The 19,648-nt window shown below is 44.9% G+C and overlaps 1 protein-coding gene across 1 annotated transcript in view; it reads right to left on the bottom strand.

Annotated features, from left to right (window-relative positions):
• The window catches only part of ABCD2 (ATP binding cassette subfamily D member 2), a 427,364-nt gene that overhangs the window by 259,216 nt on the left and 148,500 nt on the right, over positions 1–19,648 (bottom strand). The window contains exon 4 of the mRNA XM_069629213.1: positions 2,650–2,818. Within this exon, the coding sequence (XP_069485314.1) occupies positions 2,650–2,818 (169 nt within the window). The remainder of the gene's footprint in view (positions 1–2,649; positions 2,819–19,648) is intronic.

Raw genomic sequence — 19,648 nt, 5'->3', positions numbered from 1 at the left:
AGGCAAATAAACTAAAGAGAGTTCTGGTGAAAGACACCATTAGGCAGATCAAGGCTATTAGGAATTTCATACCACTGTGCCATAAAAACGCAAAATATTCTGTCTGGGAGCATCTGGAACTATATGAGCAAAGGATGGACACTTTTCACATCAAAGATAGCCAGAACTGCATAGATTATGCCAAATGGACGTTCTCTCCGGAATACTCTGGCTTCTTTGCTGGACATGAAGATCAAAACCATTCAAGATGGTCCACCTATAAGGCGGTCATCTTGAAACACTTTTCCGCCCACAGAAACCCCTGGGAGGCTTGCAAAGCGGCCTACAATTTGCAATGCAGAGAGGATCAGGCCCCAAGAGAGTTTGTGCAGGAACTGAAACGCGCCTTTGCACAAACTACCAGGAGGGTGTGCTCTAATTCCAGAGAATTCATAACCACTTATCTTCATGCACTCCTAAATTACATAATGACCGAGCTGGTGAGGGATTTTCACAATAAAAGATCCCTGGACTGGGTAATCGAGTAGGCTACCTGAATCTATGAGGTCCAAAAACCTGCAGAAAATAAAAATCAGATTAAAAAACCCAAACCAACCAACACCCCCGCTGCTGCTAAGGTGGTGGAAGTGATGGTTGACCCCATTTTAGACCTAGAAATGGGGGAGCCTAACAACAAACCGTCCCAAAATCAGCCAAATCAGAGGCAAACAAGGCCATCTGACCAGTCAGCAACAGGTGGCAGTCAGGGAGGTAACCCCACCAATGGGACTCCTAACTCTCCTGATTACATGAGTCCCTGATATAAGGGCAAACAATCTATCTTGGTGTATGTATGGACTCCCTCAGCCCAAGGGGGGGGATCTAACAAGTTAAGTACTGCCCCAAGAAACTTCCCTCCTAACTTCCCTCAGGCGGGCAGTAACCCCCCAAATCCTGGGTTAAGTTTCTTTCCCCTGTATCTGCAAAACCCCAACCTGCAAGACAACCCTCCTTTCTTTCCACGGTTTCAGGAGTCCAGACCACCCAATCTGGGAGAAGGGAGGCCAAGGGGGAGGGTTACCAAAATCCCTGAATTCCCCGCACAAAGTCTATGAAGAAGACGAGTGCGAGGGAATACCCTACTTCTCCTTAAGCCCACACAGGCCATGATGCCCCCGGATGGCTTTACGCATCATGCAACCAGACCTTCTGGATACCTTATCCTATAAAACAGACATCACTCCATGCTTTTTAATATGTCAGTGTTGACCCATAGGAAAGCATGATTTCAACAAACTCCCACACATCACCACTTTAGCAAAAGCAAACTTGTTCTTCTCCCACTATCGCACTCACTCCAAAACCCCAGCTTTTCTTACAGGACACAAAACGCCAAGAAGTCATGCAAATATCAGAAATCGTAGTACATACAACCAAATAACTTGTCATAATATATCAGAAATGACAGTCAATTAATGTAAAAGATGCGAAACATGACCAGACTTGTTGAACACGAATGAGACATTTATCTTTAACAGGGGGTGTACGACTTAACAAGCAAATCCCATTTAATGCTAAAGGCATGACACCTGCCTGGACATGTCCGAAGTTAACTTTCAGAGATTTTGAGTTTAACAGTGTGTCGTTGAAGGAGTTGTTTAATCTGTGTTTACGTTGATTTTATAGAATTCACTAATCAAAGCTTTATTAAATTGAATTGTGTATTATGCACAAGAGCATGTCCGAAACAGTCTGTTGTGAATAGTGTCAGAAATTATTTATGTTACCTGAACCTTATGCATTATGTGGTCGAGATATTATTAAAACCTCAAGGGTTGAGGTTATAAGGGTGATACATGCAGATTCATGAGCGAATTACATTCCAAAAGGTCCCATTGCTTTTAACAGGTGCAAAAAGGGTATATGCCATAGAAATCTGTTGATTTAATGGCAGCATGACAATGTCACGCTTATTTAAAACCAAGTGGTTTTTCAATGCAGAGTGCAAAAAGGCAGGTGGGCACAGTTTTGATCTTAAAAACCAAGAAAGTGCCAGAGAGCATCAATAAAGGCTTTACACGTGATGTAACACATCTACTGCAGGTTTTAACTGCTTCATTTACACTCTGGCGAATTGGGAAATTAAACCCTAGGGAGTGCAGAAGTTTCTTTTGGATTATCATTGGATCGTTCCTCTAATTTGCTGAGAAATGCAGCATATTAATAATAGTAATAATAATAATAATAATAAGGTGTTTTTATATAGTCTAAAGCGCTTTACGTAGGCTATGTTTACATACATTACAATTATTACCGTCTCTCCAGAAAACCGAGGGGCCAACCATAACAAGAAGGATTCTCAATAGCTACCGAGTCATGATGTGCAAGACAAGGAGTTGCAATGTTCCCCTTTTGTCTGTTTATCGTGTAACATGAGAACAGGGGGCTTAGTGCGAGAAACATTATGCAGATGGTCTCTTCTGAGGAAGCCATTGGGTAAGACACCCCTTGTTTAATAAGGAAGACAAATAATACTTGAAAAATTGAAGAGTAAATATGACTGAAAACATAAGTTTAAAGGGAAAGTCTTTCTGTCTGACAATGTAAACGGTCTGTCACGATTTAACATCTAACGAAATCAGAAAGAGTGAATTAAACACAATGAATTACCATTGATTTCTAAGGGGCCATCAATGTGCAGGCCGGCTCTGCCGCCTTTGCTCTCTTCCCCCTTGTCAGTCTCCTCGATGGCCGCTCTCTTGTAGATCCCCCTCTGGACTTCATTGAAGACTAAAAACATATTGTACACTCGAGCCGTATAGCCGGCTAATTCCGTGACCTAGGGAAAACAAAAACAATACATAAATGCAAAGCAGTATCCTCAAGTGTAATCACTCTATAGCATAGCAAGGGTGTTCATTGTAAGAAACCCCAGCTACTCGCTAACAAGTGTGAGTGGCATGAACTCTAATGTAACACCGCTTTCCTGGTGTCTTAAATGTCTCTCGTCTATTGAAAAGTGAATACGCCCTGATCTGCTACACGGGTGGAGGTTACTTTAGCTGGTACTTCTCTACATCACCCTGGAGAAAAGCCATAGCTTTAAGTAGAAAGTGGCGGACTGACTTAAAGAAAACATCCCGAAGGCTTAACGCCTGCGTAGTTTTTTCCAACTCAAATCACAGCAATTTGAGCTCCTGTAAATAGGCCTAGAAATCCTGCACCAATGGTCTGTAATTAAAAAGCGCAAAATTACTAGCTTCAGTTTAAAAACACACATCATTTTACACAATAATTACATTCAGTATCATCGTCTAATGATGCTTGCGACTCTCCATGTAATTAGGCACTTTTGCCGCCGAAACACTTGACACCAGCAAATTATAAAATTACTTCAGGATAAGAGAAGAGGGCATGTGTTGATACGCTAAAAACAGCATTGACAAAACCAATAGGATCGCCTTTTGAGTAGTGGATGCACACAACCCACAATCATGCATCACTGTTGACACAGACAACGCACAAATAGGCGCCCAAACACACAATAAGAGCACACATCTACAAACACATTTGGCATCTGTGCAGCACCCCTCTTTGTGCAGTAAAGGGGTGCCAAGTATAATTGCTAAAACCTGTGGTGTGGAAGGTTGCCCAAAGCAATACCAGTGGTTCACATTCATTCAAAACCTTCCACCCATGACTTTTTTGGTTTTAGTTTGTCTCCCTACGTGAGACAGGGTATGCCCAGACGTGGGTCCATTGCTCGCTGTGCCATCATGAACCAAACTGCACCTCACCGAGGAGGCTCAACAAGGCCAAAACATGCCTGGGGTGGCTTGTGTTTCCGTGCAGAGGGAACCTGGCCTAGCAGTTTGGTCAGGGCTGCTCCCATTGGTGGCAGTACCTGACTGATTTGCATATCGATAGACCCCTTTTGCAATGGCGCAGACGGGCTAAAAAACTGTGATGTGGAAGGTTGCCCAGAGCAATGCCAGTGGTTCAGATTATATTGAAACCTTCCACCCATCACTTTTTGGTTTCAGTATAATCGCTACAGACAATGCAATCTCTAATAGGGACTATAAGACAGGCTCCATAAAGGTAGTAATGCCCCCGCCCATCGTCTTGTGCAAGTAAACAGACCCACATAATTCAAAATACGAAGCCCCACTTTAGCACTGGGACGGTAAGTGAAGCCACGTACATGAAACGGGCTGCACTGATAAAAGGGACAAGGGGACCCCAGCACCCATTCTCTTTTCATGAAATCTTTTGTAATTACTTTTGGCTAGCTATTCACAAGTTCAAGAGGGCCTACATGGAGTGGCTGATCAGTGGCGAATGCATCCGCCAGAGAAATGTACTTACAAAACTTGTTTCTGTACTAATTAAGAATTGTAGAACATCCTCAGAGAGCTGTACCAGGTGTTATGGGCCCTGAAGAACGAGTTAAAGGCCCAAGCACTGCAAGGCCAGTTAACGAGGTTTACGGGCCATTAACACCTGGTACAGCTTGAGGCCGGGCTCTTTAAAGTTATTAGTACCCCTGTAAAACCAAAGTAAAAAGAAGGCCAGCAGCTCAAGCATGTTGTTAAATAGAAATATGTGACATCCTGAAATACATTGCAGTGAACTGTATTTGTCTTAATGTATCACTTTCAGGGAGGTGGGGGGAGAGCAAGGTGGTTTAACATTCAGCCCTCCATTCAATGTGTCATTGGTGAGACCTATAGGTCAGAGAAAAGGAGGGTGGGGTAATTCTGGGACACTGCCTGTCTGAATAGGTACTGCACAGGGGGGAAAGGGTGAGAAAGGCAACAAGCAGAAGATGCACCTCAGGATGGGCGCTGCAGTGTGTGGACAATGGCAAGGAGACACGACGCCACAGAGAGAAAGAATGCCAGGATTTTGGAAGGAGGGCCGCTGCTGCCCAGCTCCCAGAAATGGGTGAAGTGACATTGAGTGACACGTGGATCTTCCGGCTCGTAAATTAGACAATCAGGGCAGCATATTCCATAGACTCAGGTACTAATAGTTTTTCCATTACATTTGACTACATTTGTCAATAATCATTAGGCGTGGAACAGAAAGAGACACACATCAAGAGAATGAAGTAATGAAACATTAACATATTAGGTCATAGGTCTCTCCGAGGTGGAGATCTCACTTTGCTTTTCTGCCTCCGGGGTCACACAAGGACCCACGCATTTAAGCATTCATTTAATAAATGTTCATCCTTGCTGTACTCTTTGCATCATCACAATTAATAATGACACCTCCAAGGAATGTCCTTTTCTTCTGTTATTACTCTTTGGCTAAAACCTAACAGAATGAACTAAAGTAGACAGAGACTAACAGAACGAGAATGCAGGATATTGGACCAGACAGAGTACACAAAATCAGTCACGTGTTTTATACAGAATTATTGTTGCTCCAACACTTTTCTTGGGTTGTTGACAAGGGTTGTATTTATAGCATGTAGGTAAAGGTAATAGCTATCGTGCACAGGAAAGATGACACCTGTTTCAGGCTTTCAAGGCTGCACACATCGTAACTTGCAATGCAGTGTTTGACAGCATTTTTCTGTGATATATTAAAAAATCGAAAAGGGATTATAAATTGTTCTTGCAGAAAGATTGTGAGTTGTGTCTCGTACTGAGGACTAGTGGTGGTGCCTGTGTCTCACTGGCAGTGGTGTCAACTTTCCTGATCATGACAGCAGACATCTCTACTTATATGCTACATACATGTCCACTTGGTACCCATTGCTGCATGCTCCTTAGGATTCCCCTATGAAAACTCCACTCTCACCCAGGACTAATCATGGCAGACTGTCCACTAGCTGAGATACCAGCCCACACCAGGCAAATTGGATGGATCCACTAAGTTGCCCACTCGGCCCTCCACTAACCACCTAGCTCACAACTCATAAACTTAAAAATCACCTAACTCATCCACATTGTTAGTAGAAGACTTTAACCACTGGAGAGGTAATAAGGTGGATAAAGAAGCCATCTCTCTAGAGAAGACCTTAATAAATCTTGATCACGTTGTTATTAACAACAAACCCACAACCCCACAAGCCAACCAACTGGACTGGGCCTTAACGCACAACCTGCAGACTCGGAGGGTTTTCACAGAACCATGTATATGGAGTGATCACTATCTGGTGTCCTTTGAGGTATTATTGGCTAACATCAAACAGCATCATAATCCTCATATAAAAGTAGAGTAGAAATGTTAAAAATTTAGGACCAGAACAACTCAAACCCGGTATCACAAGAATCCTGAAATCCTTCGAAGAGCAAGACAGTTGTGAAATAATGCTGGACAAATACCTTGCACAGATTCAGAATCTGGTGGAACAGGAAGCCCCCATGAAAACTAAAATAGCGAGGAAAATTAGTAATCACCAGAAGTGGTTCAGTGAAGAACTAAACAAACAGAAAGTAGAAAAAAGAGCGCTAGAAAGAAAATGGCACCAAAATTGCTCCAAGGAAAATAAAGACAACTGGAGTCAAGCCAATAATAAATACAGGGAAAGCATTAGAGAAGCTAAGGCTAATCATTACAGTAAAAAAATAGCAGCAGCCTCAAATGCTACAAGCAAAATATTTGAAATATTAAAAAGCATAGAAAGCCCTAAAGTCCTTACTCCGCCCTTTTCACCATCTAAGTAAGACTGTGATATAGTCCAAAATGCCTTGGCAGCAAAAACGCAAAAGGCAAGAGACAACATAGTTAAAGCCAGAGAACAATCAGCAGAAGTCATGCCAGAGAAGAACAAGTTACTTCTTACCTTGTAACGTTCTTTCGATGGGATGTTCCTCCGATGTATTCCTTATCTTTGATAATTCGTCTCCAGCTTGCTGGCCTCAGAATTTTTTTCAGTAGAGGGTGCTGCGCGTCGACGTCTGCCGAGTCGATGTCCCTCGACGGCCACCGAATCGGCGCCAATGTCACCATGCCCATAAATAGCCACGCGCGGCGTCCGTTGCTCAGTTCCATTTTGTAGCATAAGAAAAGTCATGCCTGAATTGGTTATTGACCTTGAAGTAGCGTAAGCTGCAACCGCAAGGGAAGTATTACTGCGGGGATGGATGGGAGGGGCAATAAGGAATACGTCGGAGGAACATCCCATCGAAAGAACGTTACAAGGTAAGAAGAAACATGTTCTTCGAAGGGATTGTGTCCTCCGACGTATTCCTTATCTTTGGGTACCCCTCTTTGGAGGGCCGAAGAGGCTGCGATACCCCTGGTTGAATGAGCCCTAAGATTTTGGGGTGGCTCTTTGCCTGTCAGTTTGTAACATTCCAGAATGGCCAAAATAATCCACCTGGAAATGGTTTGTTTTGTTATGGGTAATCCCAACTTGTGACCTGAGTATCCTACAAACAGTTGGTCTGCTTGCCTGATCGTAGCCATTCTGCTGATGTAAAAGCTTAGAGCTCGCCTTAGGTCCAGCCTATGTAGTCTTTCTTCCTCTTTCCCCGGATGGGGAGGAGGGTAGAACGAAGGTAAGGTAATTTTCTGAGTAATATGAAATTCAGAAACCACCTTTGGGAGGAAATTAGGCTTCACCTGTAGGACAAGTTTGTCCTTGTGGAAAATTGTATGTGGGGGTTTACAGGAGAGAGCTTGTAGTTCGCTCACCCTCCTAGCAGATGTTAGTGCTACCAATAGGACAGTTTTAAGCGTGAGAAATCTCAGCGAACAAGAGTGAAGTGGTTCGAATGGAGTGCCCATTAGGAAGTTTAAGACTAAATTTAAGTCCCATAAGGGAACTTGGAATGGTTTTGGAGGATAAACATTAGTTAATCCCTTCAGAAATTGTATCACTAGAGGTAGTTTGAAATACGATGGTTCCTCCGCAGTGCGCTTGAAGATTGAAAGCGCTGCGAGATAGCTTTTTACAGTGCCAACTTGAAGGCCTGAGTTTGCCAAGTAGAGTAGAAACGATAACACTGTTGGTGTACCACATGAAAAAGGGTCAATATTCCCTTCTCTACACCAGCTGCAAAATTTGTTCCAACGGCAGCGGTATAAAGACTTTGTTGCTGGCCTTCTGGCCGAAAGCAACACCTCCATGATGTCATCAGGGAGGTCCCAATCCTTGTACCTCACCCTTTCAGAAGCCAAGCGTGAAGGTTGAGGGTTCTGATGTCTGGATGGAGAACCTGACCTCCCTTCTGCGAGAGAACATTCTCTTTGAGTGGAAGACAGATTGGAGGGCAGATGGACATATCTAGAAGGTCCGGATACCACGTTCTCCTGGCCCAGTCCAGGGCAATTAGGATCATGGTTTTCCGGAATCTTCTCAACCTCCTGATCATTTGAGGAATAACAGGGACTGGTGGAAACGCATAGAGGAGCGGAAACACCCAGTCCACTACGAACGCGTCTCCTAGAGCTCCTCTCGGGGGAAAATCCCTTGAACAGAACAGATCGCACTTCCTGTTGGTGCTTGTGACGAACAGATCCACCTGAGGGGTTCCCCAAAGGGCAAAGATCTCTTGAAGGACTTCCTGAGCTAGCTCCCACTCGTGGGATACTGTGCTCTGCCTGCTCAGAGCGTCCGCTGTCAAGTTCTTCTCTCCGGCTAGGTGGACTGCCGATAGAGAGATTCCTTCCTGAATTGCCCAAAACCAGAGCTGCATTTCCTCTCTGCACAGTGGCAGTGATCCTACGCCTCCTCTTTTGTTGAGGTAGTGCATGGCCACCGTGTTGTCTGTCATTATCAGGACATTTTTCCCCTGTACTGATAGCAGGAAAGCTTTCAGCACTAGTCTGATCGCTCTCAGCTCCAATAGGTTGATGTGTAGTCTGGACTCCGATGGAGACCAACGACCACTGATTGTCAAGTCGTTGGCATGGGCTCCCCACCCCGTGAGTGAGGCGTCTGTGACTACTGTTATCTCCGGCCATGGTTGCCAAAACAGTTCTCCTTTCAAGATGTTGTCTGGATAGGCCCACCATTGAAAGTCGCGGGCTACCTTGTCCGGAATCCGGAGGAGATCTGTCATTCTCCCTGAGAATTGCGACCACTGAGTTCTCAATGCCCACTGAAGAGATCTCATTCTCAGGCGAGCCTCTGGCACAAGGAAGATGCAGGATGCCATGAGGCCTAGCAACCTCAAAAAGTCGAACGCTGGGAGACGTTGGGCATTTTGAAACTTGTTGACCATCTGCAGAATATCTTGAGCCCTCACCTCTGGTGGCGAGGCTTTTCCCAGGGAAGTGTCCAGGACCGCTCCAATGAACTGGAGTCTCTGTGATGGTATCATCTGTGACTTCTTTAAATTGAGGGAGAAGCCCAGTTTGTGAAGGAAGTGGCAGACATAATCTAGCTGGATCTGAGCTTGTTCCGAAGTTACAGCCCTGATCAGCCAATTGTCCAGGTAGGGGTAGACGTGGATCCCTTCCCTCCTTAGACTCGCAGCCACTACCGACATTAGCTTGGTGAAGACTCTCGGGGCGGAGGTCAGCCCAAATGGCAGAACTCGAAATTGATAATGAGAGTCGCCAATTGCGAACCTCAGGTATTTCCTGTGTTTGAGATGGATTGGCACATGGAAATAAGCATCTTGGTGGTCCAGAGATACCAGCCAGTCCTGGAGCTGGAGGGCCTGAAGGATCTGAGAGAGAGTTACCATCTTGAACATGTCCTTCCTGAGGAACTTGTTCAATCGTAAGTCCAGGATGGGTCTCAGTCCTCCGTCCTTCTTTGATATGAGAAAGTAGGGGGAGTACCAGCCCTTGTTCCTGTCCGCTACAGGTACTGGTTCTATGGCACCTTTCTCTAGCAGGTCTATAATTTCCTGCAAGAGGAGCGGATCTGGAACTTTTAGAGAGCTGTGACCCGGTGGATGACTCTGAGGGATGTGTAGAAAGGGTAGGCAGTAACCCTGGGCAACTGTCTCCAATGCCCAAGCATCTGACGTTATAGCCTGCCATTCCGTCAGATGGTGAGTTAACCTGCCCCCTACAGGTGTTTTGTGTGGAAAGACCTCAGAGTGGTTTGGGGGCGGCTGATGCAGATGCTGAGGGTAAAGAGGCACCTGCTGCTGCTGCGGCTTTAGTACTTTTGACCCGTCCACCTCGGGTGGATCTCCTTTGGCCTCTTTGAGCCGGCTGTCCTCTGCCTTTCCCGAATGCGGAATAATAGCGAAAGGACTTTCCTCTTCTAGAGGTTCCTGAGGGGCGAAAAGGAGTTTGGCGGATTGCAGCTTCTAACGATTTTGCCGCTGCTTTAGATGTCTGCAGCTTTTCCAGACTGTCATCAGCCTTTTTTTCCGAATAATGAAGAGCCGTCAAAGGGCATATTCAAAAGTCTGGCCTGTACATCTGGAGCAAAGCCAGACTTTTGCAACCACGCATGCCTGTGGATTGTTGTACTTGCCGCCATGGCCCTGCTGATACTGTCAGGGAATCGATGCCAGTTTGAAGTGACTCGCACTTGGCATCCTTGCCATCTTTAATAATGTTAAGGAAGGCTTCCTTTTCATCTCCTTCGGGTATGCAGTCAGCCGTTGATGAAGCACACTCCCACAGTGTGTGACTGAACCTGGCGAGCGTACAGGTGGCGTGATGGACTTCAACGCCATGCTACAAGCAGAGAAGACTTTCTTTGCCATAGAATCGTACCTCTTGTCATCTCTATCCTGTGGGACAGTAGGGTAAGCGGTCCTGCTGCTTGATGAAGTTGCCGCTTGGACCACCAGGCTCTCTGGAGTCGGGTGTTTTGATAAGTATTCAGGGTCAGCTGCAGCTACCCTATACTTGGCTGACAATCTTTTATTGACAGCAGGGATAACTTCAGGAGGTTTCCAATTAGATGAAATATTTCTTTGTAAGGCTGCATGGAAGGGGACCACAGGATCCTCCTGTGGACCTTTGTCTAATATGTCTGTCAGGTCATCCTGTTGAAAAACAGGTGAAGGCGCAGACCAACCCATAAATTCAATAATCCTTGCCATCAGGGTTCTATAGGGTGTTTCGGCATGTTCCCCTGGGTCTGGCTTAACAAATTCCACTTCTGGGGAAGTGTCCAGCCCACTTGCCTCCTGTAATGACTTCTGTAGGTCTTTCAACCTTCTTTCCTCAGAGGTGAAATCCTCTGAAACAGGTAGTGTGGTCCTCTGCAACCCGAAGGTTTCTTGGTCAGAATCTTCCCCCTCTTCATAAACTGAAGATAATCCAGGGTACTCTAACCTCTGAAATGGTGTAAAACCCATTTTTAAGGCAGAAGGAGCCAAACTCGTCATTATTGGGCGAGAAAACATTGATGTCGTCGACGCCGATGTGACAGGCTTCGAAGGCGCCGAGAACGGCGTCGAGAAAACTGGAAGAGGCCTTGAAGAACTCGAGAGGATCGGGAACCTACTCGAGGATGTCGATGACGGTCTCGGCGTCGTGCCGGAGGCTCTTGGAATCACCGTTGACTGTGGCGTAGCCGTGGTCTTCTCTTTCATCAGCGTCGATGTCGGCGTCGACGATGGCGTCGAGTCGATCGACCGATGCGTCGAAGAACCCTTCGACAACGGCATAGATTGCGCCGATCCATGCGTCAAAGGAATCTTCGATGACGGCGTCGAAGACGGTGCCTTCTTACCCGATGGCGCATGGCGCTCTCGGGTGGAATGTTTCGCCGGGTGCAGCGACTTGCAGCGTTTTGATTTTTTGGGTTTTTCACCTGGGGTAACACCTTCAGCTGTCTTCGATTGGGTCGAGGCCGCTTTCTCGAAGATGCTTAACATTTTCTTTCTGAATTCCTCCCACTCAGCCTGAGAGCTGTGTTTTGTGGGACAGGAGACCCTTTCTGGGGAAACAGAAGACGACGAGGAAGGGGATCTTCGACGTCTCTTCTTTGAGTGTCTTGATCTCGACGAATGGTGGGAGCTACTTTGAGATCTAGAATGGGAATGTTTTCGATGGCGAGGAGACAAATGCCTCGACTCAGCCGAAGAAACTTTCGAGGAGGTTTTGACTGACTTACCTCTCTCGAGCTTCCCCTTGCGCTCCTTCAAGGCTTTCGCCGTCATGGACAGGGAGTCCTCACACTCCGAGCAATGGTGCTCAGCTCCCAAGCACCACAAGCAGATCCTGTGTGGATCCGTTATCGACATTTTTTTTTTACTGCAGTCTCGACAGTTTTTGAAGCCGGATCGCAGCATCATTGGTTCCGATGAAGATGCCATCGAGAACGAGTTGGTATATTCGCGTAGATGTAGAAGGTTTATCTGACTGAACTGAGCAACAATGTTCCGAGGCCCCACGAAGCGCAGAAAAACGGAACTGAGCAACGGACGCCGCGCGTGGCTATTTATGGGCATGGTGACGTCAGCGCTGATACGGTGGCCGTCGAGGGACATCGACTCGGCGGACGTCGACGTGCAGCGCCCTCTACTGAAAACATTTCCGAGGCCAGCAAGCTGGAAACAAATTATCAAAGATAAGGAATACATCGGAGGACACAATCCCTTCGAAAGACTGTTTTAATCAGGGAGTCACTTGATTCCTTTAATTTCACATCAGTTTCCGAAGCAGAACTGCTGGTGGTACTAAACAAAATGAAACCAACATCATGTGCCGAAAATATACTTCCTTCAAAAATTATAATAGAAAATAAGGAAATATTCGCACCTGTTTTGGTTAAAATAATTAACGCATCTTTTAAAGAAGGTTCAGTACCGAAGAAAATTTAAAAAGTCACAATTACGCCTTTGGTTAAAAAGGTTGGTCTTGACCCAAAGGACCCAGGTAATCTACGTCCCATTACTAATGCTAACTTTGTCCTTAAAATATTGGAAAAAATAGCTACGATCCAATTACAGAAACATATAGAGGAGCAAGCAATACTCCATCAACAACAATCTGGCTTCAGGGCAGTCCATAGTACAGAAACGGCCATGTTAGACCTGCAAAGCCATTTGCTCGAGTTAGTGGACAGAGGCAAAACTGGGATGTTGATGCTGTTGGACCTTAGCGCAGCCTTCGACCTGGTAGATCACCAGCTCCCAGTAAAAGCGCTAAAAAAAATAGCAGGATGCTCCCCGATTGCCTTGGACTGGCTCATATCCTTTCTTTCGTAGCATCAAGCCAGAGTACACTGGGGGGAAATGTTTTCAGAGGCTATCTCAATTATTTTCGATGTACCGCAGGGAGCTAGCCTATCTCTGTTGTTGTTCAACATATATATGAGAAGTCTCTGTGATCTGTTGGAGGACGTCAGCGTCTTTTTCACAAATTACGCCAATGATACGCAACTGGTATTAGAACTAGAGGGCGATCACACAAGTGATAGTGCAAAAATAGCAGAAATCTACCACATAATAGACCAGTGGATGCAGCAAAACTGAATGTGTCTAAATAACACAAAAACAGAGCTTTTGATCTTTGGAACCAGCGCAGCCAGCGCCAAACTAGGCGAGGAGTATAATTTCTTCTCTATCAAAGAGGCCAAAATCCAAGTCTCGGGCAAGGTTAAGACCCTGGGGATGAAGGTAGATGCCCAGGTGAGCTCAGAGGCACAGGTGAACTATTTACACAAAAACAATTCATACTATATACGCCTCATTAAAGCCATTAGACCCTATCTGAGCGAAGAGAATTCTGCAACTATAGCTAGAGCAATAGTACTATCCAGACTAAACTATGGAAATGCATTGTTGTTGGGAGCAACAAAAAAATACATTGCCAGATGTCAAGTCATGGAAAATGACACGGTTCATCTAGTGAAGAAACTAAAAACTAGGGAGCACACAACAAAGGCAAGGAAATCATTGCATTGGCTAACAGTTGAAGCCAGAGTGAACTTCAAGTCAATGACAATCATTCACAGGTGTATCTTTGGTGAGGCCTTGCTATACTCCAAGAAACAATTTACAAGATATAGCCCCTCGAGACAACTATGCTCAGCAGATAAGGGACTGCTAAACATGCCAAGATACAAGCTCAAAGCAGGCATGGACAGATCCTTCACTGTTTGCGCGACACAACAGTGGAACAAACTACCTCCTAAATTACAGTTAGAAAAGAACTATCAAACATTTAGGAAGAGCTTGAAGACTTGCCTCTTCAAGTAAACTTTAATGCTTAGCAAAATAAGAACCCGGTGAGACAGACTTTAATTCCAAATGTGACCATTGCATGTTTTTTGTTATCAGCGCCCTGATCCCTGCGAGCTGCTGGCACTTTATAAGCACCCATAACATAACATAACATAACAACCACCCAACACTAACATTCTCAACTTGTATGCTCCAACACTCTAGCCACAGACCAACTAAGCCAGTCACAGACAACAATTAAAAATCCCTCCCAACATTTATCAAACAACAGCTCTTCACCTTTAGAACCAACTTACATATGACTGCCCTGGCCAATGCACCCTAGCCCCAGAGGCACAAGAGTCTCCTTTATGCACACAAATGCCTATTTGCTCTTGCCGTAGAATACCTAGAAACAGGCTTGCAAACAGAGCTTAGCGGACTTCGGACCTAGATGCATTAACTCAAGAGCAAAGCTATCTTGCATTTTCCACATCTCCCCTCTAACCTAAAGACCCCCCTTTCTTTAGAACTGCCAGAGCACCTGCAGACAGTGCAAAGGGCAGTGGAGCATGACATAAAAATCCAAACACATAACTAAACAATTTTCCAACACCAAAAGCATAGTGGCTGAGGAGCTACTGAGTTTATCCCCACATGGCAAGGAATCTTTTTGCGGTGAAGAATTATGAGAGTATGTACATTCACTAGAGAAATCACATTTTTCATGCTTTAAGACTGGAAATAAAACACAAGAAACCAAATAATGCTGCGTATCAGGGGAGAGTTGAAGCAGGAGTGGTGATGGCCTCGGTGTCAAACCAGCACTGGCCAGTGTGCTCCAAGAGAAAACCTATCTGTTATGTTAATGGATGTGGCTGAATTGTTCCTGACACAACAGAAAAATAGCAGCCTATGACGGGTCAGATTATTTACAAATATACAATGTTTCCACGTGTCATTACAGGAAGCATAGCTGGCTACTTGTTGTGCAGTCCACATATGATATTTAATTACAATAATTGAATCTGCCAGAATTATTTCCCTGCCTCCACACCAGAATAAGCAAGCATCTAAAATTTGAAAAGAACACGAATAATAAGAGACACATAGACAGTCAGGAGTGTAGGGCGTGCAAAGCGTTTGCAAGACAATTTTCTCTCTCAAAATGTAATGCTGTGTTTCTGTTTCATTTGCATATTCAGCATTAAATGCTAGTTTATTGTTAGTATGTCGCAAATTTGAAAGGGACTTTGAAGCTGTGTCAACTATGTGTTCAATGGGTCAAAGTGAAATCCAGCCCATGAATTTGAGTTCTAGGGAGAAATTATTGGTGAGGTTGGCTACAGAAACATGAGATGAAACACGGCTTACAATACGCCAAGAAAACAAATGAATGTAGATGAGAACAGATATAAACGTACTTCAGAAAAGAATCCCCAGAACGTGCATCGGTCTGTGGAAGTGTACAAGTGTTTTAGGGTGAGCTAAAACATTTAGCAGTGTGCATTTTCCAGAGGAGCTGACACTGTCATCAAAGGGTTATCTTACTGAGTGTCTTTGATCAGTAAGCCAGCAAGGAGATGTATCTACTTCACAATGTTGCAGATATATACATGACGAATGGCTACCCTTCTGCTCCCCACATGAGGGTTGGCTTAACGATTAAACATACTGGTGTGACACCAAAGAGATGTGTGTGGTTTTTAAAGCAGTAAACGCTAAACTGAAAGATATATGGGGGCAGTGACCGAGATGGTCATATTTTGCTGTGGTTCCTGTGAGAAGCGTTCACAATCCTACTGACCATATCCAAACGTCAGTGATTTGTTTCTCCAGATTTGGTGGGCTAACTCCCTGGAGCGAGGAAAGGTAGCAACAACCCTCTCTAGGCTCGTACTGAGATGGGCATGTAATGTTCTGACACCAGGGCTACCCAAGAGCCAAGCGAGTGACAGGCCCCAACCCTCGGTGGGCTGAAGCAGGCACAAACGAAGGCATGTGTGCTCAGGCAGGTTGGTACTAGTTAGTCCCACCGGAGGGTTGCGAGTGCTCGGTCAGCTCTGGTAGGACTCCAGTGTAGCTAGCCTGCATGTTGATCTCCTGAATTTGTGTGGGACCTATGAGGCCGACCCTTGCTCCTGCATACTGGCACAGTCAGGGCCAGTGCTGGGGGTCAGGGTAGCAACCTTGTGGTGCAGCAAAGGAAATCAGTGGTGTGAGAAGTGCTGCACCCCCCTCCTCCAGACTATCACTGGGACACTTAGTAGCACATCCAATGTTACATGCATGCCCGTAGGCTGTCACACTCTTTTTTGGAGATTTGTGCACATGTTTTCCATCTGTCTGAGGGCCCACTGAAGGTGCTGGCAAAGGCCTGGTACTCGACCAACTTTGGCAGTCTGAGTGGCTTGCTAGGACTTGGATGCACGTCCCTCCATTCTCCTCTATCACAGAACTATGCAACAGAAACTAGCATTACAAGGCTGAGAGCACCTAGCGTCTTGGAATGTGCTCCTATCCTCCCATCGGCTCTAATTGGTGGGCCAATTTCTTCACAAGTGTGGTCCTGCCCCACTCAGTCATCTGACCCTTTGCAATACACCTGAGATTGTGCAACGGTAACCACCATGCTGCTAATTGTTAAGCTGCACATATTTGTCCACAGTGCATTGTGTTAGACCTGCACACTAGGGTGACATGCGTGGGCAAACGCCATTACAAGTTGAAAGGATTTACTAAGTACGACGTGCAGATGCCATCACTGACCACACCATCAAATCCCTGGGCCGGGTAGCTTACAGCCAGCCAGGATTTAGGGGTCATGGGATTCTTTAACAATTCCAGGCTTCCATGGCACCATTGAATTTAAGATCAACGCTTTTTGTGCAAAGGTGGTGATATCCCAGCATAAAGTATATCGGCTATGCGGCAAGGCTACATAAGTGGAACAATGCCTATGTGCTTTGTAGAACACTATTTGTACTCTGGAAACAGTGGTCTCCACGCTCAAACAGCATCTATTAAGGTGAAAAATGACAATCTTGAGAATCAATCCCTTTGAAATAATATCCGTATTCAAGGCCTTCCTGAGATGACCCTGACTGGCCCCATTGCAAGTTTTCATGAACATATAGTCCTGATTTTACTTGGAAACACTATATTTTTCAGCATTATTAGGTGGAACATGCCCATTTGGGCCCATACCAGCACTAGGTTTGCCACCAGGACCAATTATTATCAGGATCTTCAATTATCAGATCACAATCTGATATTGAGGGTGACCCCTGAACGGGAAGACCTTCAGTATTAATCTTCCAAAATCATGATATTTCTGACCTACACACATTCAGAGATGTAGCCAGAACTGCTGACTTTCTATTCTCGGTGCACTAATGCAGGCTTGATGGACTATAATGGCTACTTCATAATTAACTCTGCTGTTCTATGTAAATTGCTACCTGTCATCTGCCACTTGAGTTGCCTATAGAAGTTAGCAAACATTCTAGAGGCTGGGAAAGCATGTGCCCCTACATGTAAAATCCAGTCTTCCGGGTCACCAGCTAACTATTGATATATAAAAGCCAATCTATACCATTGCTTACCCCCAATACCTGTTTTACCCCCAATGCCGGAGCGTCTGCTGTATAGAAGCCCCACAGTAGATAGATTCTGCCAGTTTATGCTTTGCGGTTTGTCTGTGTATTAGTCTAGTCTTCTAAGGGTGATGGAACCTTCAGGGGTGCCTGTGCTATTTCATCTCTTTTCTTGTCATTTGTTTCTCCTTTTCTTATCTTTCTACACTGTAATTTGGAAACACTCATTAGAAGCTGGGGATGTGCCAGTGTGGGAGTGAGCCACATTATGTATTTTGATGAGATCTGTTAACAGGTCACTTACAGCAAGCACAGAACTACTGCGTGGAGTAGGAGAACGTTTGGTGGGGTAACAGTGTTGTACTGGCACCTGGTTAACTCATTGATGTTTAACATGATTCTTTTACTGCTATTTCTTTCAACATCTAGTGGCTTAACAATACTGGCAAGGCACAGTGGTTACTAGCATAGATGGGGCATCATCAAATCAAAACAGCTCTATTGCAGGAAAAACACATGTCTGATGTTGGGCATGAGAAATTTGCCAAGACCTGGGGGAACTCCAAATGGTATTCTAGCTACATGGCCCAATCCAAGCGCCTAATACTGCTACCTTAAGACCCAAGGTACAGGCAGGAGGGTCATGTTAATGAGATTCTTCATATCTTCATAGCTTACCTATTACCACCATAAACAATTATGCTCCCAACTACAACGATCCCAGGTTCTTTCATTGAATCTTTTCTAAATGCTTTGAATTTTCAGATTCTGACAACCTTTTAGTAGGGGCTAGGAACTCTGTCATGGATGGATACATTCTCTAAAACGCTTTCTCATGCAACCAAAGCATGCACAAAATGTCCACCTTTGCACTAGTTGATCATTACACAAAGGGTTCACACAGCCTACATTTGTATCTGCTGTTCACAATTCATTTTTATGTTTCAACCTCGGGTTGTCTTTTAGGCGCACCCTGGCTGTCAGTTCAGAATGCGAGATTCTCCCTCATACAATATCTGATCATTCATCTATGTGATTAGTTCTTAATTTCCTGTTGCTGTCTCCGTGCTTGAACCTTTGGCGATTTAAATTGGATGCAGTGATGGACACAATGTTTGGGTCTGTGATAGTTGACGAGGACAAGCTCTTCTTTGATTTGAACATCAAGTCTTTTGCCAATTTTACCATACTCTGGGAGGCTTGAAAAGTCTACACAAGGGGTGTGTGCATTGCCACGGTGGCAAGTTTCGCCATTGAAACAAGACTGAATACACTGGAATAAGAATTGGGGGTCTTGGAGTGATGGAGAGCTACTCTCCAAGTCATCATTACTGAGAAACCTGCACCATTTCATGATGCCGCTGATCGGAGGGTAAATATCTGTCTCGCAAGGTTATGGTGATGTCATATGTCGAGGGTGACTTGCTGGGTAAACCTCTTTCTTGGCCTGTGGTCAAGAGCATTCAGAAGAGAAACAATGGGAGGTTGAAGATTCAGCGAGTATCATGGTAAAAGGAGACTCAAATGTAAATTAAACATGTTACCCCTATTATAGTGCCCATTATGCTGCACGTTTTGCAGCAGCTGAGAATGACATGTTTTCCTATGTAAAGAGGGTGACACTGGTATGGCTGGAGGAATCACACAGGGTGACGCTTACCTGTACCACTTTATTTCTCCTGCATTATTTTCTGCTGAGTTCCCACTTATTCTGGACGTTGCAGTACGGCCTATCCTTCAAGTTGCGTTTGCCAGCATTACTGCCACAATATTGCCTTTCCTGATAGTCTCATTCCTTTTTCCATTTGCAATCCTGCCAGCATCTCTGCCTGCTTTTGCAAATATTTGGGTTGAAATCCTACCCTGTGTCTGCCAAAATCTGTCTACTGTCTTGGACTGATAAATGCAACTATTTAATTTCATCAGATCATCAATTTAGTCTTCTGTATAGTCATTACCGCTTCATCTCCCTTCCTCATAACCGTCCTTTCATCATTAGAATAACCCAATTTTGGGGAAACAGGC

The sequence above is a fragment of the Ambystoma mexicanum genome, chromosome 12 (assembly GCF_040938575.1).
Source record: "Ambystoma mexicanum isolate Mex_15411 chromosome 12, UKY_AmexF1_1, whole genome shotgun sequence".
In the NCBI taxonomy this organism is placed as follows: Eukaryota; Metazoa; Chordata; class Amphibia; order Caudata; family Ambystomatidae; genus Ambystoma; species Ambystoma mexicanum.
This window is presented reverse-complemented; position numbering and strand designations above follow the sequence as displayed.